Source organism: Hoplias malabaricus, chromosome X1 (genome assembly GCF_029633855.1).
Source record: "Hoplias malabaricus isolate fHopMal1 chromosome X1, fHopMal1.hap1, whole genome shotgun sequence".
Lineage (NCBI taxonomy): Eukaryota > Metazoa > Chordata > Actinopteri > Characiformes > Erythrinidae > Hoplias > Hoplias malabaricus.
Window position 1 is genome coordinate 12,367,431 of NC_089818.1, and position 16,972 is coordinate 12,384,402.

The 16,972-nt window shown below is 41.8% G+C and overlaps 1 protein-coding gene across 2 annotated transcripts in view; it reads right to left on the reverse strand.

The window, feature by feature from the left end:
• Positions 1–4,811: 4,811 nt before the first annotated feature.
• The window catches only part of LOC136675537 (collagen alpha-1(XI) chain-like), a 104,504-nt gene continuing 92,343 nt past the window's right edge, over positions 4,812–16,972 (reverse strand). For both annotated transcript variants that reach the window (XM_066652118.1, XM_066652119.1), the window contains 21 exons: positions 16,819–16,872; positions 16,673–16,726; positions 16,479–16,532; positions 16,294–16,347; positions 15,368–15,475; positions 15,211–15,264; positions 14,531–14,584; positions 13,736–13,789; positions 12,667–12,720; positions 11,791–11,898; positions 11,550–11,603; positions 11,392–11,445; positions 10,565–10,672; positions 10,212–10,265; positions 10,056–10,091; positions 9,889–9,942; positions 9,547–9,805; positions 9,142–9,254; positions 8,540–8,608; positions 8,224–8,457; positions 4,812–7,651 (listed from right to left, as the gene is read on the reverse strand). In XM_066652118.1, coding sequence (XP_066508215.1) covers positions 7,505–7,651; positions 8,224–8,457; positions 8,540–8,608; positions 9,142–9,254; positions 9,547–9,805; positions 9,889–9,942; positions 10,056–10,091; positions 10,212–10,265; positions 10,565–10,672; positions 11,392–11,445; positions 11,550–11,603; positions 11,791–11,898; positions 12,667–12,720; positions 13,736–13,789; positions 14,531–14,584; positions 15,211–15,264; positions 15,368–15,475; positions 16,294–16,347; positions 16,479–16,532; positions 16,673–16,726; positions 16,819–16,872 — 1,830 coding nt within the window. In that variant the 3' untranslated portion in view covers positions 4,812–7,504. The remainder of the gene's footprint in view (positions 7,652–8,223; positions 8,458–8,539; positions 8,609–9,141; positions 9,255–9,546; positions 9,806–9,888; positions 9,943–10,055; positions 10,092–10,211; positions 10,266–10,564; positions 10,673–11,391; positions 11,446–11,549; positions 11,604–11,790; positions 11,899–12,666; positions 12,721–13,735; positions 13,790–14,530; positions 14,585–15,210; positions 15,265–15,367; positions 15,476–16,293; positions 16,348–16,478; positions 16,533–16,672; positions 16,727–16,818; positions 16,873–16,972) is intronic.

Genomic DNA, 16,972 nt, shown 5'->3' on the forward strand with positions numbered 1-16,972 from the left:
AGCTTTTTTCTTGCGTCCACCAACAATTTCCAATCTCGTGCCTCACCCCATCTACCAATATTTGTAGCCTGCACACTTCCTCAAAAACATTCCCCCTCAGAGACAAAGCTAACAATTTTATTACTACAGCTACTCAATAATGCATTAAGCTCTAACCATTTGCTGGCCAAGAAACATGCTAAAACCCTTAGCATCTGATTATGCCTCCATGTATACTGACCCTGTGACAAACTAACTTTACAAGCTGATAGAATATGCTTCAGCCAACCCCTAGCCACTTCCTTATGGCCTTGTTAAAAACCCTTTCCATCCTCTCTACTTCTGTGATTGAAACATCATAAACCGTCAATGGCCACATAATATGAGGCAGTAAGCCAAATTGCAGACACCACAATTTCAACTTCCCTGGCAAACATGATCTATCAATGCTATTAATAGCTTTTGCCAGTTCAGCTTTTAGTCCCACCACTTGTTGTGTATTGTTCAGTGCTGCACTATACCATCTACCTAAACTCTTCACTGGTCTCTCCAGTACTGTAGGGATAATTTCTCCTTCTATCAGAACATTTTCTTGCACAACATTTCCTTTCACAATTGACATACTTCTAGACTTGATTGGTTTACCGTTCAGCCTAGCCAGACTTAGATTTTTAGATTTAACTTCTCTAGCAACTGCCATGTGCAAGGCACAGTAGTCGTTAGTCTCGTCATGTCATCCATGTAATGGATTATATGACGCGCTAATTGGGTGGAGATGAGTACTGTCATGCAACCTTTCCCTGCCTACAACACACTTAGAGGCCCTAATTACTACCTCCATTGACATTGTAAATGCTAATGGTGAACTCATACATCCAGCCATTATACCTATTTCTAATTGCTGCAATGATGTAACAAATTCCCCTGTAATAAAGCAAAACTGAATATCCTCAAAGTATGCTTTAACAAGCCTAGTAACATTATCTGGCACCTGGAAGAATTCAAAAGCTTTCCACATAAATTTATGTGGCACTAAGCCAAATGCATTTGCTAAATCTAGGAAAATAACATGTAAATTCCTACCCTCTTCCTTAGCTGTCTGAATCTGATGCCAGATAATGCTGCTATATTCCAAACATCCTACAAAACCAGAAACCCCTGCCTTTTGTACTGATGTATCAATAAATTAGTTTGCTTTCAAATAAGCAGCAAGTCTCCATGCTACTACACTAAAGAAAATGTTACCTCCACATTCAGAAGACTTATGGACCAAAACTTTAATTAAATTAATTAAATTAATTAAATGGATTCCTAAAGAATGCTGCCCTTGCATGTTCCTTATTTTTCCTCAAGTTCTCTGCTCTTCTTAACACTGCCAACCTACCATTTTAAGGGATGTTTGACTGATGCCACTCCCCAGTGACATGCGGCGAGTGCTACGCTGTGGGCTCTTGCTGAATGAAGCTAGGACAACCATTGATGTTTCTTCCTTAGTGACAGGTTCATGAAACTTGGCAAGCAGTTTGCTAACTGTAGCATGGGAGACGGGTGGTCTCATCGGGTGTCTTGCATTGTAATCTGCTGCAATGACCCGGTTACTGCGTTCACCAGACATCAACACAATTTCTCTCCGCTCCTCACGTGTTAACCTCTGCGACATGTCAATGGCTGTAAACAAAGATAAATTTGTAAATAACTCATGAAAGAATAAAATTACGTTAAAACCATTGTTTTTCTTGTGAAATTCTCAATACGTTTGATGTGTCACATGACCCTCTTCCCATTGAAAAAACAAAAGTTGGATCCAAAACGGCCAACTTCAAAATGATGTCACAGACATCATATTTTTGATATTGGATTGTTAAAAAAACTGGTGATTATTTTTTCCGAAAAACATATGCTACTCTCCCTCAGCCTCAGGGAGTGGCAGATACCCTACGGCTCCTGAACAGAAAATGCATTTCTCATTAGTCATCACTTTTACTCAGAGAGCATGCAGAACTCAGAGCTCACGTACAAAAGTCATGGAGCACAAAGGTCAGAGCTGGATATTTTGTTTGCAAGTTATAAGTTGTACGTTATTTTACGATAAAATTCCATAGATTTGTGGATGAGGCTGTGTGTGGATCGAACGAAACGCGAGAGGAAAGTCTCAAAATCCAAAAACCCCCAAGAAGAAATGAACAAACATTCGAGACTCGAAATTCGAGTTTCGAAAAATTTGAGACTATGACTTTACAAATATATACAATGTAAATTAAAACAAATGTTTTTATTTTCGCATAAAATTATGATATTTCATGATATATTGATATATAAACCCAAACACATATATTTATGAATTTAACTGTATTTGTACATATTGCAGACTGTGAGACACAGATTGCGATGTATTTATTTGTGAATAGTGAAACATATTTGTGATTTGTTTTTAATTTGTGAATTAACATTTATGCATTTATCAAGTATTTTGAGACCCGCAAAATGGAACCAGTGACATCGCAAAACCCTGTCTCTAATGGTGCTTTTCCTCCGCATCTGTTCAGCTCTATACGCCTCGACTCGGCATGCTGAAAGCTTGTCGCTTTTCCACTGACAGTGCTGTTCCATGGAATCAAGAAGGTGACTGCGAAAAATCCACCTCTTACAGCAATTGCTGTCTTTGAAAACCAAAACAGCAGCTGTGTTAAAGTTAGGTGCTGTTTACTCTTCATGTATTCACATGTTGTTTTTGTTTTTGGACTGATCATGGCTCCATGCCCCAGTTCTCACAGATCGGTATTACTTGTTGCCACTTTGGCTTTCATTGGAAACCTTCATCCACCATCCAAGGAGCATGTACAAAACACCTTGAGATAATATTACGAGCTGCCGTTGTGAGTCCAATATAATAAATGTGAAAGCAGCAGTAACTTAAGAGCTTTTACAAGCGGCGGTTTGTCCTGGATTTGAATGGGCTATGCATTTTGTGGTGATTGACATGGCTCTGGCCAATCAGTGCTCTGCACAGTTTATATATCACCATTTAGTACCTACTCGGTTGGAACCCCAAGCTAGCTGGGACTGAAAACATACCTGGTTCCAGGGACTAGGTAGCAGATTTGGCCAGTGGTAAGGATCCGTGCAGTGGAAGAGTGCCATAACAGGAATCACTGTCTTTGAAAACAGCAAAACAATGGCGGCTGTAAATTTAGGTGCTGTTTGCTCATTGTGTGTTTCCGTGTTGTTTTTGTTTATTGGACCGAACACGGCTCTGTGCCCCAGTTCTCACCGATCAGTTTTACTTGTTGCACGTTCGGCTTTCAATGGAAATTGCTTCCTTAAATAATGTTCTTTTAATTATTTCTTGTTTTAACTCATTCTTCTCTCTTAATTGCACCAAGGGGAGGGGGGCTGTAACCCAATTTTGTTGTATAAGTAAAATGTACAATGACAATAAAGGTTTCATCATCATCATCATCATCAAATTTTCACCGGCCATCAGCACAAAGAGCATTTAAACCTCTTCAAAACACGTTGAGGTAAAGTTAAGAGCTGCCATTGTGAGTGCGATAAAAATAAATGTGAAAGCTGCTGTAATTTAAGATATTTACCAAGTGCAGTGTTTGTGCTGGATTTGAATGAGGTCTGCATTTTGTGGTGATAGACTCTCCTCACACCTCTTTATATGGGCATGCAGACATATGCACTCATAACTCATTATATTGGTATGATGGACTGTAGCTAAAGGAGAAGATATAGGACACTAGAGAAAGAGACTGGGACAAAGAATATAGAAATGGAAAGGTGAGACGAGTTGTTTAAACATCAGGACACAAGATGTTCACTCACTGTACTCAGTTATAATGGAAGCAGTAAGCAGACGTTCTCTCACTCTCTCCGTTGACTGGTAACACCTTCTCCTGTAGAAAATTCTCATCTTTTCATTCAGTTGAGAGAAAGGCAGTGCAACTCTTGGGCACTGTGTATTGTCTTAGTCACCAGGGGGGCCAGTGTGTATTTAAAGTTATTGTTGGTAAAGGGTAAGGAAGGACTGTAAACTACCCTTGGAGGGGGTGGGTCTGGGATGCCAGACTTCACTGTTGAGCATTCTGGAGATGTTGTGGGCTTAATTTAGCGAAACACCAACAAGAGGAGGTGCCTGCCTGATGACCCCTGTGAAGAGCTAATGATACAGTGAGTGGTTTGGATAACTAATGGGCTGGGCTCAACGAGTAACCATAGTTGTTAAGGATAGCTGGCTGCTGATCAGACTTCTGTTTTAGATTAACAGAAATATACCACAATACGTTAACTCACTCCTGATTTTTGTGCTCCACTGAGGAGGTGTCCAAAATGTCTTTGGACACAGTGGACTTCACCTTTCAGCAGGTGTGTAGTCAGTGAACTGGGCTGTTATTTTAGGTCACAACTGCTGCAGTAAATTCAAATGATGAACTTTAAATCCCTCAAAGCAAAATAAAACATACTACATTTCAGCTGTAAGTCTGTGACCTCAAACCAGTGCAGAGCAAAATGAGAATGGCGTTCTCTTGTCAACAGATGAATACAGTGATTTAACTGTAAAACATTTCAAACAAAAGACTGTCCTCTTCAAGAGTGGGTACTAGATAAAACCTGACACTGACAGAAAGGTTCTCAGGTCCACAGATACAGTGTAACTACACAATTGAGCCCTGCAGTCTGTGCTCGAGCATCACACGAGTTTTATCTGTTTCATCTTCATGGAAAATGGGGTGGAAGTTTTCTGAAAACAAACAGAACATCACAGAATAAAACTCCCTGCTTCGTACCAATCATTTATTCCACGTTTTACATAAATTATAGGCAAAATTACAGGGAAGTATACATTTAAAAGTCTTACTGAAGGCAATGTTATTTGGAGAAGAAAAAAGACACACAAAATAGCTCTGAAACAAAAGCAACAAAAAGGAAGTGAAACAAACAGCTGGAGATTTAGCAAAAAAGTTTAAAATAATGAAAAATAAACCACAAAACTCCACATGATGTGAAGACTTTTTTTTTACCACATTAGCCTAGAGAAGAATAGCAGGCATAAAATTCTGGAGGAAAAAACAGCACAGAAACAGAACCAAAACCCAGAGAATCATACAAACACATCCAGTACAGGAGCTCAGAGGAGCACGGGGCACAAGGGTGGGTCACACAGGGTTAATTGTTATTAACATTCACCTCTTCCACTTTAATAGCCCCTGCCTCAAAATATACAGAGCCCAGTCTAGCTCTGAACAGTCCAGCGCTGAGTTTACGTTCAGATTTAGACGTGCACATCATCTCCAAATCAAAGCATTATATTATTTATATTAATATTATTATTAGTAGCAGACTTCCTGAATATGTTTGAATCTCAGAGATAAATCTGCGCTGATTATTTTATTCATGTGCACATTTTAATCCAGTAAATCTGCCCTGGTGTTCAGTGAGTACAGAGCTGAAAAGCTGGACATATCTGTACAGAGAAAGAGGATCTAAAACAACTGACTGAATAAAGAGCTCATTTCATAGGATAACTTGATCAGTTTACCAAAATTCCCCCCTAATTATATAGTATTGTAACACTGTAACCACACTGTAACCTATACAGTGAGTGGGTGTGCTGGGAAAGGCTCTGTTTAAACCCAGTGTTGAGGGATTTTTTCCCTAGTGGATTACGCTTGGCATTGAGCAAAGTAACCTTATTGGGGAATGGTCTGATTTGGTGTGAAATAAAAGCTCTGCTGCAGAGTCAGAGCAGTATACATTGTTATGTGAATGGAACCAGATGTCCTCCTCTAAAAGCTCCTTACAGAGAGTGAGGACAGTAAACAGTGGGAGACAGTGGAGGTGAATCAAACCAGACCTCCTCCTCACAGAAAATGAGGACAGTAAACGGTGGGGGACATATGGCTGATGTCTGACCATAGTCTGGAGAAGGGAGTGGTGCTTAAACATGCAGGGCGCTGCGAGAGACACACACTGTCCTTCATCATCTTTATCATCATCATCATCACCCCATAGAGACTCTGTAGATAGTGGAGGCACTGGTGGAGAGGAAATAAAATGCTGGGTATGTAATGGAGACATGGAAAAACTTGAGAACACATTTTGTACCTTTAGAAAATTTTCAGACTCTGGAAAATGGGAGAATTTTTATAAAATGGGTGGATTTCCCCTTTAAGTCAGAAGAAGCTCCAGAACCTTTGGAGGATAACACCTAAAAACATCTGTAACCTTTAACTGAACCATTGGGTGCTAACAGGAACAGAAGCCCTAGACTTGTGGGTGATTATTTACAGGGTGTGGTGGATAGGGGGGACAAGGACATGGGGACAGAGGATGGGGGTTTGGAATTACAAATAAGGACTGGGTTTGAATGCTGGTTTTATTTGAGTGAAGACAGGGACAAATGTCTCAAGATAAAAATGAAACACAGACATTAAAAAGAAGGAAGAAAATAAACTCACTCTGAAGAGTGACGCCTTGGTCAAAGCCACCTCGGAAACACATGCAAGGTCCGAAAACCAGATCAGAACCAACACAGTTTTATATTCATTACAGTCTCATTACAATAGAGCACCTCCCTCAGCACCTCAGCTTCGGGATCAGAACCAGAACACATGGCTGGGTTCAGCTCCTGGAGAGCACCTGGAGAAACAGCCCAGAAGTGAGGGATGAGGACTGGAATCAGAACAGGATAAGAAATATGACTGGTGCCAGAATTGGGATTGGGATTAGAATTAGGATTAGGATTGAATTAAAGGATGAGGAGTCGAATTGGATCTGAGATGGCTATTAAGAAGAGGATCTGGATTAGGACTGGGACTAAACCGGAATGGACTAAGGATTAGAAATCAAATCAAGACTGGGATTAAGAGTGGGTGACTGTTAATTGGTTATTAAAGTTTCTCTCAAAGATGCTAACTTTACCAGTAAAGCATGTGAATAACCAGTGATCAACATTATGCAAATTAAATGCTGATGAGTGAATGGCTTTGAATCATTGTTAATTGTGAATTATTCAGTAAATGCAAACACTTATTTTTGAATTATTCTGAAATGGTGTAATTGTGTAGTTATTGTCGCAAGGAACTGAGGGTCTAACACTGAGATTAAAATGAGACTGGGATTGAGAATAGAAAAAAAAAGAGGGACTGAGGATTGGGGGGTAGTATAGAGGAAGGGAGATATGGAATGATGTATTAGGTATAAATGTACAGAGGTATTGAGGGTTGGAGAGATATAGAGTGTACAGTGGGACGGAGGGATGGGGACTGAAAGGATGGAGGAATGGGGTATGAAGGGGGATATGGAATGAAGGGATGGACAGATGGAGACAGGTGGTCCTCCGTGGTCAGTTGTTCTTATGCTGAAAGTGCACTGTTCTCCAGTCAGTTCACGTTGTTCCTCAGATCACAGGGATTCAGTCGGTTGTATCTTTCTGGCCTCCGCTGGGGCCGTTAGTGTGTGTGTGTGTGTGTGTGTGTGTGTGAGAGAGAGATTTGTCCACTCTCCCGGTGATCCTTCTCTATCCGAGGAAGCAGACAGGTCCCACCTCAAAGCCAAATCTCTGGTTGGATTCTCCGAAGTCGTTGATCATGACGTCGATTATGGGCAGTTGGTCAATCCGCGGTGTGTTGACCTCTAGGACTGTCCTTGCATAACCCTGCTTCAGCTGTATCACAAACACACACACACACACACACACACACACACACACACACACACACACACACATTTAGCAGTTTGTAATACATCCAGTAGGTGGCACCAGAGACAGGCTCTACACATACAGCCCTTGCTCCCTCAGTTGCTCCCACTGTCCCTCCCTTGCTCACTGAATCCTTCCTCCCTCCCTCAATCCCTCTCGATTGCTCCCTCAATCCCTACCTTAACCACTCCCTCCATCACTTTCTCGTTCACTCAATACTTCCTCCCTCGCTCACTCAATCTTTCCCTTCCTCGCATGCTCACTCCCTCACTCCCTTATTCAGTCCCTCACTCACTCAGGCAACGGAGAGTGGTTTGTTGGAGGGGTCAGTAAGTGAGGGGGCAGTAACTACGTTTTTAGTAGTGTGGTTTACAGAGCAGTTTGATGGTGGGGTCAGTGAGTGAGGGATCATTAAGTGAGGGGGCAGTAACTGAGGGGGCATTAACTACGTTTTTAGTAATGTGTGTTACGGAGCGGTTTGATGAAGGGGTCGGTAACTGAGTGGTCACAAACTGAGGGGGCATTAATGTGTTTACCGAGCAGGCATCAGAGAGTGGTTTGATGAAGGGGTTGTTGTCGTAGGACATCTCCTCGTCGTTGGAGCCGAGTAAGCGCAGCGCTCTGTCATAGTTGTCGCTCTTGGAGTCGTACCATGCCACTGACTGGTGACAGATGTAGGTAAAGTTCTGTCGAGCTGAAGAACTCAGCAGCTTCAGGAAGGTCATCTGGACTGAGTTAATGGAGCTGTCCTCCATGTCCACGTAGGATAGCTGAGGAAGACAGTCACACCGTTACATACACACACACACAAAAACGGGCTGGTTCTGAATGAAGGAGCTAAGTCACACTCACTATTTTCCCACGTTTAAATTCACTGAACCAGGAGCCAGGCGTCTCCTTCGGCCAGTTGGACATCCTCACCTACTCGGAGAAACAAGACATGCTCATTTTCTTAATTTGTTTGGAACCAGAATCATCACTGACCTGATCCCTGGTCATTCATAGTCACGGAGTGTGAGGCTGGACATTATGCTGATGTTACATTGCCCTCTCCTGCCTCCACAGATTCAGCAGCTCTAAAATCCCCGGGGAATCCCGCAATCATGAGTGGCAAGGAACAGCATTCCAGTGTCCAGTCAGAGCAGGAGAGGTCACTCTGTCACCAGAGCACTGAGCCACATTAACCTGTCCCTGGTCATATTCCGTGAGCTCTTGGAAACTTGTGCTCCGTCTCGTACACTACATAGCTGTGGCAGTGCTCAGCATGACTTTGTTTACATGCGTCTTGTAAGAAACTAGCCTTGAGGTTTCATCAGGCCGGTGTGAACAGCGACTCCTGAGGGTTAACAGCAATGTTACCAGTGTCAAATCCAGCCCACAACAATAACTATGACTGGGAACAGCAGTGTGTGGAGTCTGGAGAGCTGAGGTTATATTAATGAGGCTGTACTCACCCCAGACGATTTTTTATCAGGATAAATACAGGTCTCTCCTCCAGCAGTGAAGTTACAGTAGACTTTGAAAGAGTCCCCTATGCAGCCCATGTTCGGATCGATCCAGTACTCTCCTACAAAGACACAGACACAAACACACACAGAGTGATGCTCAGGGCACATCTGTGCTGACAGGCCTGGAAATGACCAGTGTTTAAATAGCCCAGTATTTTCTATTTTCAGATGAGATGAGCATCTGATAGATCTGATTGGACCTCACCCACTCACTCATTCAGTCACTCCATAAGGGGGTGCTAGTGAGAACTGTGTCCTTGTTGAGCATTAAATGACCTATACAGACCTAGATGTAGTGCACTGTTTTCCTATATATATGGTGGTGAGAGAGTGCTGTAGCAGGTTTGGTACCATCTGTGAAGTCCGGTTGACTCAGCTGCAGGTCTTTACATGTCCGGGCCGGATTGTCCTGGGTTCCGAGGGGAAATTTCATCCTCTCGATATCCAGTTTCAAATTGTTCAGAGACCCAAACACATTGTCCATCCCCTCCATTCCCTCCAGTCCGTACTCCATCAACCCCACGGCCTCATCCTCCTGCACATCTGGAGACCGCCGGGACTTCTTGGACATCTGGATGGGCAGAGGCTGGATGATGTCACCAGGAGGACCCTGCATAAAACACAAATGTTGATGACAAATAAACATAGACGGTGAAAGATCGCATCTTTAATTTGAAGGATTATTTCACTTACAGGTGGTCCGGGCGGTCCGATTAATCCAGGTTCTCCTTTCTGACCTCCAGGACCCTTTAGAGACACAAAACACTGGTTCATACATATCCTTAAACCCAGCATGCATTTACACATGAGACATGGCTCCTGTTTAACACAGCAAATTAAACAGAGACTCAGAGACTTACTGTTGACCCTTTAGAGCCTTTTTGTCCTTGTGTTCCCTGAGAGAGAGAGAGAGAGAGAGAGAGAGAGAAAGAGATAAAGAGAATAAATTGCACTGTAATGTAAGAAAAGATATTACAGTTTAAGAGTATATAAGTATAAAGATGAAGTAAACATACAGGAATACCGGGAGGTCCAGGTGGGCCGACAGGACCCGACGCTCCTCCAGGACCCTGGACCATAATAAAAACACAACATCAAACAGAAACATCTGGAACACTAAGATGCAGATCAATAACACACATCAAAGCCCTGGAGAGACTCCCATACAGGAATCTCATCTTCTACACATACACATCTGCCCCTGCCCGTGCTATTGCCCCTGACCCTGATACTCATGTTGAAACTCAATAAGCAATAAGACTACACTTAAGTCTGATAACCAAAATTCTATGGCAATAAAACCCTGTGATATTCTAATGTTTAACAGTACAGTGATTTATTTCCTTTTCTGCAGATTCCAGTCACTCACAGGATCTCCTTTCCCTCCGCCTGTTCCCTGAGGTCCAGGCAGACCTCGGTCTCCTTTCTCTCCAGGTTCTCCTGGAGGTCCAATCAGTCCAATCAGACCTGGGTGTCCCTAAAGAAGGAGAACAACACAGTTAGAAACACTTTAACACAAAGTAGGATGCCAGCACTCTCAGGCATGATACAGTCGTAACCAGAACCCGGTCAGAACACACACTGCTGAAAGAGTTAAATCTGCTCTGATAGAATGAGGTCAGAACACACTGCTGAAAGAGTTAACACTGCTATGATAGAACCGGGCCAGGACACACAGTGTTGAAAGAATTAACTCTGCTCTGATAGAACTGGGTCAGAACACGCACCGCTCCGATAAAACCAGGTCTGAACACTTTGGGTCTGTACTGATCACAGTACACTGGGAGTTCTGAAGACTGAGCAAAACATCATAACATCACAGTGTGGCCCTCAGATCCTTACACTGACCATTTCTCCATCAACACCAACTTCAAGAACTGACCATTCACTGAATGATATACAACCAACCCTCAACATGGGGTGCTGTAACAGATTATCTGTGTTACTCGCTTCACCTGGGAGTGGTTTTATAATCTAGTGGCTGATATGTGTAGTATAGGGCAACAGGAGAGAGTCACTCACAGTGTAGACAGTATACAGTAAACAGGCTTTTGTTCTCTTCGTTTCAGAGGGAGATCTGACCTGAGTCTACTTTAATAATAAACAATAATGAACTGTCTGGAGTAATTACAACCTTCATGTTCAGTTTTCATATAAAAGAGGGGCGGTGTGTTAAAACTCTTAATAAAACTGCACCTTTTCTCCCTTTGAGCCTGGGTCTCCTTTCAGACCGGGAAGACCAGGAGGACCCTGAAACACAGAGGATGAGCAAATAAACATTACACTTGTATTATTGTAAATGTGTGTATATCTCTTTATGTTTGTATGTATATGTGGTTATATGTTTTTATTACGAGTGGTCCTGGGGGTCCATCCTGTCCTGCAGCTCCAGGAAGTCCTTGTTCACCCTGTAATCAAACACAACACCTGATGCCCCCAAACAAACAGCTCCACAAAACTCTAATGCCATTTTATTAAGCTTAAAATAAAATGATACAGTTCTATTTATAAACGTAATCTTTGTAAAGGACAAAATCAAAATGATATTAAATAATAGAATAATAAAAGAAATAATGAACATCCTCTATCTCTCACCACAGGGCCAGGGATGCCTCTCAGACCCTCAGCACCAGGCTTTCCTGGTGGCCCCTGAGGGCCCACAGGTCCAGTTTTTCCCACTGGCCCCTCGGACCCCGGATCTCCCTGAAAGAAACAAGAAGTCAGCAAGAAAATGACTGGCTTGCACCAGGATCTTTACGGGTTTCAATAAAAACAATATATATACTTAAAACATAATGTTACATTGTAATAAAGCAAAACTAAACATTTTAATAAAAAAAATGTAAACACAACTTTTTATGCACCCAACTGTTACTGCACAGTGTTTATTGAGCATACTAGACCGGTTCTGGACCTGGGCTCAGCGGGAAATAGTTGGGAAACCTCTGCTTTAAACTATACGTATATTTACATCTATATTTATATATACATTTCTCTGGCTGATCTCTGGCGATAAACATAAAAAAAATGAAAGTGCGTGATTTGAGTGTGACCTGTTAAAGAGTGACTACAGTGGGACTGAGTTGAGAGGATCATTTAAAAAACAGGGTGTTTCTAAAGTGGCAGAATGATAGAAATATTCCTTCCCTTCCCTGACAGAGCCTCTGGAGTGGACCAAGCGGTCCGAGCTAAGTCTGTTCCACCAAATGAGTTTTCCACCAAATCAGCTTCATAAACATAATGTCAGACCTGTCCGGTTCGACTCCTTTCAGCACCAAAGTAAGCACACAATATTGAAAGTGATAATTTAAGATATTATTATCAATTCTTGAGATAGGTGAAAAGGGGGGTGAAAAATCTGAATTGAAGTTCCTGAAGAAACCATAGAGCAGGTCCCCTTACATGGAGGCAACCATGTTTAAAGCATATTTTTTACAGAATCTGGGAGAATGATTGAAGTGTGGCTCTTACCTTTGCACCCTTTTCTCCCTGTTTCCCTTCGGTTCCGGCCGGACCAATCGGACCCTGCAGCAGGAAGAACAGGACCAGAATCAGATGTGTTCTACTTCCTTAACATGATTTAAATCTGAGTGAACAGAATGATTGGGCAGGGAGTAATGTGTTTGTGAGGCATGATTTTAACCATTGAGATATAATTGGACTGTTAAAAGCTGGCTTTATGTTTAGGATTAGGTATAGTGTTAGGGTTAGACACCACTTTAGTAGTGCAATATTAGAATGCACCTGGAGTGTATTCCCATAATATCTGGTACAGTGTACCCACAGCACCGCTTACTGTGGAAGGGTGATGTATGTTTACAAGGGCAGTGTGCATTCATGAGACAATTTTGACACAAGTTTTGTACCTGTTAAAACTTTGCCAAAGCAAAGAGGTTTGCAAATGTGTAGTTCAAGAGTGATATATCAAGGATATATTTCAAAAATGTGCTTTGTTCCATTGCAAAATTTTTGTTGGTTAAGTGCAGTATATTAACAAATAGCATTGTATTAATTGGAAAGTCACATATGCATTCGCAACAACCATGTTTGTATTTTTAAATCACACGTGTTTTTGACAGTCATGTTTTTCATTTGAAAATCATGTGTTTTTTGCAAATAGTATTATAATTACTTACAGAATACATTATGTTTATTTGTGATGTTTCAGCACTAAATAAACTCCACAGGACTGTGTTGAATCATTAAAGTGCTGTGTGTGATGTGCCATTGTCTGAATACGCTAGAAGGTTAACATACTAAAAATAAACCGCTCTTAGGCCAGCTGTGGTTTAAAGAGCTGAGATGTAAAACTAGTCGACTGTTTTGGAGCCGCATGGTGTTAAAGAAATTCTCTATTGTTTTCTTGTTTCTAGTTTTTACTGACAGTGTTAGATTTGGATCAGATCATAAACAGCTGAACTGCTGCAGTTTCAAAGCTCACTGTCGATGGAGCACAGAAAACACATTAACTGAAGAGTCCCAGTGGACAAACAGCCATCACACACAAAACAAGCAGAACACGTTGGTTTTAGGAACTCACTCTCTTCCCAGGGGGACCTGGGGGTCCGGCTTCACCAGATGGACCCGGAGGACCCTGTGGAGAACACATTTAATTTTAATTAATTAATATAGGTCACATTTAACTGCTTCTGTATTAAAGTCTCAGAATTTCTCACAGTGAGCAGAACTAAGTCTTAGTTATATTTGTGATTTTTACGAGAGCATTTGGACATTTTCTCTCGATATCTCTCTCACTCTTTCTCTCACTCTCCCTCTCTCGTTCTTCTTTCTTTTATACAATAAACAGTTTAAACTGTTTGAAGGATAGAAAGTGTTTTGTCCTGTTTATGCCTATGCTTTATCTTGCATTCACTGTTTCAGTTTTATGGCCAAAGAGCTCAAACTCATCGTAGGCTCAAAGTGACACATGTCACATTTATTTTGAGACCTTTAATCCAGAGTTGAAGAGATAGAGAGGCTTTATGCCTATTTCTAAAACTTAAACTTACCCTTCACTTTCAGAAAATGATCTGTTGGCAACTTCAATCTTATGAATTTGAGAAATTATTTTTAATATTGCCCATTCTGAGACTGCAAACCTTTTAAAATGTATCTACTGAAATCTCTAATGTAATATATCTTATGTATGTCATAAATTACAGTGTATTTTCCTTCCCTGTGTCTGCTAAATGAAGGTGCCATTGTACAGCACTTAAGACCTGCACTCTCTCTTGTTGGGAATGAGAATGAGACGGACAGCCCATTGCAAGGATTCATACCTCAGTCCCAAATTAGGGCATGATTTTCTGAAGGAGAAAAATAAATATTGTCTTACAGGCTGACCAGTTTCTCCATCATCTCCTTTATCTCCAGGAAGACCATCGAGGCCCTGAGGGACAGGAAATTCAATATTTCATTACAGATATGTTGTCAATATTTGGGAAATAAACTCCTATTTTGTCAATGTACAAGGTACAATAAAATGTGTATTCCGCATTTAACCCATCTTGTGGCAGAGAACACACACTATAGTGCACTAGGGGCTATGAACACACACTCAGAGGGGCGAGCAGCCATCCCCAGCACCCAGAGTGCATTTGGGGGTTCAGTGCCTTGCTCAAAAGCACTTCAGCCATGGATATTCTGGGGATTGAACCAGCAAACTTTCGGTACCAGTCCTGCTCCTCTAACCATTAGTCCAAGGCTGCCTCCAATATGCCAGTTCACTGTTTCACTGTACTTACAAATATGTGTCTAAATATATTTTGCTTTTAATAATAATACATTTTATTTGTAATGCTCTTTATATTTCAAGGAAATCTCAAAGTGCTACAGGATAATCAGAACCAATAAAAATATATTAAAAGCAAGTAAAAAAAAAAAAACAAGATCAGAGAAAATATCCTACTAAGCCTTTTGAATAAAAAAATTTTTTAATTGTTTTTTAAAAGACTCCATGCTCTGTGGTGCCCTCAGAAAATCTGTGAGTGAATTCCATTCCATTATTGAACTTACAGCAACACCAGGCTCACCAGGTGGACCCGGGTCTCCAGGGAAACCAATAGGGCCCTAAGAAGGAAGGAGACCGATTTATTGAATCTGCAATGCAGTGTTTTCCAGGTAAACACGTGAAGCACAGACAGGAGTTAAAGATAAAAATGAATAAACTCACAGGGTTTCCTTTAGGACCATCATCACCAGGAGGTCCTCGTGCTCCTGCGGGTCCAGCTGCTCCTGGTGGTCCTGTTTCTCCTTTCTCACCAATCTCTCCTTTAGGACCCTGGAAAACAGTAACAAATCATTGAACAGTCTCTCTCTGTGTCCATTAACACCATCAGGACTCTTCTGATCCACCTCAGAACTCAGGCCTGTCATCTACACCAAGCTCCAGCTGCTGACTAGGGGGGTCTCGGTCCGATCTGAGACGCACGGTATTGATTTATAATACCGCCTATGTGTGGTTTTGTGAAACACCCACAAAAAACAAACAGGAGAACTCCAGCAGAACAAACAAGAGCGAGGTAATGGACCAATTCACTACAGCGCCACCTTGTGACAGACCAGTGCTGCTGCACTGGTTAGTTAAAAATTAAAGTTTAACTTCTTCATTCTGAGGGCAAAACAGGCTAAATTTGCCTCAATTAAATCATTTGTTTTATTCACATTCACAATTAGGCATTTATTTCTGTCGAATACTTAGTATGGTTAACAGATACCATAACACAAAAATGTTCTTTGCATTTTGTTTAGGGCCTCACACAATTTTTTTTTGTGTCTTTCAGTGGGTTCAGTTGATTAATTATGTATTGTGCACCTTGGACTGACATCAGTCCCGGGTCCGGGTTTCACCGCCACCTGTTTCTCTTCATGATTCAGTCATTTATTTTGGTTTGTGGCTGTCAGTGAGGGGATTTGGGTATGGTAGGTGGTTTTTGCTGCTTTTAATTCTTCACTAACCAGACTAACGAATGGCATTAATGGCATTAATTCTGTGTGGGCAGAGCTAAGCGATCCTTTGCTGTCAGCTGCTTGAGCTCAGTTTGACGCGGGTCGAGGTTTATTTACTGAACATAGTCTAAAGGACGCACACATGCTTACCATAGAACCAGGTTCACCAGGAGGTCCCGGGTTCCCGGCTTCACCCGTCTCACCCTGCGTAAATAAACAGCATGTTATCATATGGTAACCAAGGCAACAGGCTCTGCATAAATATACAAATATCTCCAGTATTCATCACCAAACCCCAGGCACAGCGTTTTGTATTTCACACAGATAAATTCTACCTTTTCTCCATTGCCTCCCATTGCACCGATACCACCGGGAGGGCCTTGGGCTCCCTGTAAACAAAAAAGTCAACATGTGAATATAAACAATAACATTAAGGATCAATAAGGTTTAGGAAGAACTGTTCCTGCGCCTCTTCACACGGTTCTGTTCCAGAACCACGCTCAGTAAAACCGGTAAATACTAAACTCACGTCTGCTCCGCTGGGCCCCTGGGGGCCTCTCGGTCCTGGAGGACCCGGTGGACCCTGAAAACAAGAGGAGAACACGCTAGGTCAATACAGATAACAAAAACCAACAAACAAACGCATCAGGATTGAGGGAAACCCTGAAGACTCACCATTGCCCCCACGTCGCCGGACTCTCCCTTCTCTCCTGGGGGTCCCGGCAAACCCTGAACAAAAAAGAAGATAAAAATAATAAATAAATATAATAATAGTAAATATAACAACATCTCAGATTCTGAGAGAGGACAGCAAGGCCACCAGGGTTCA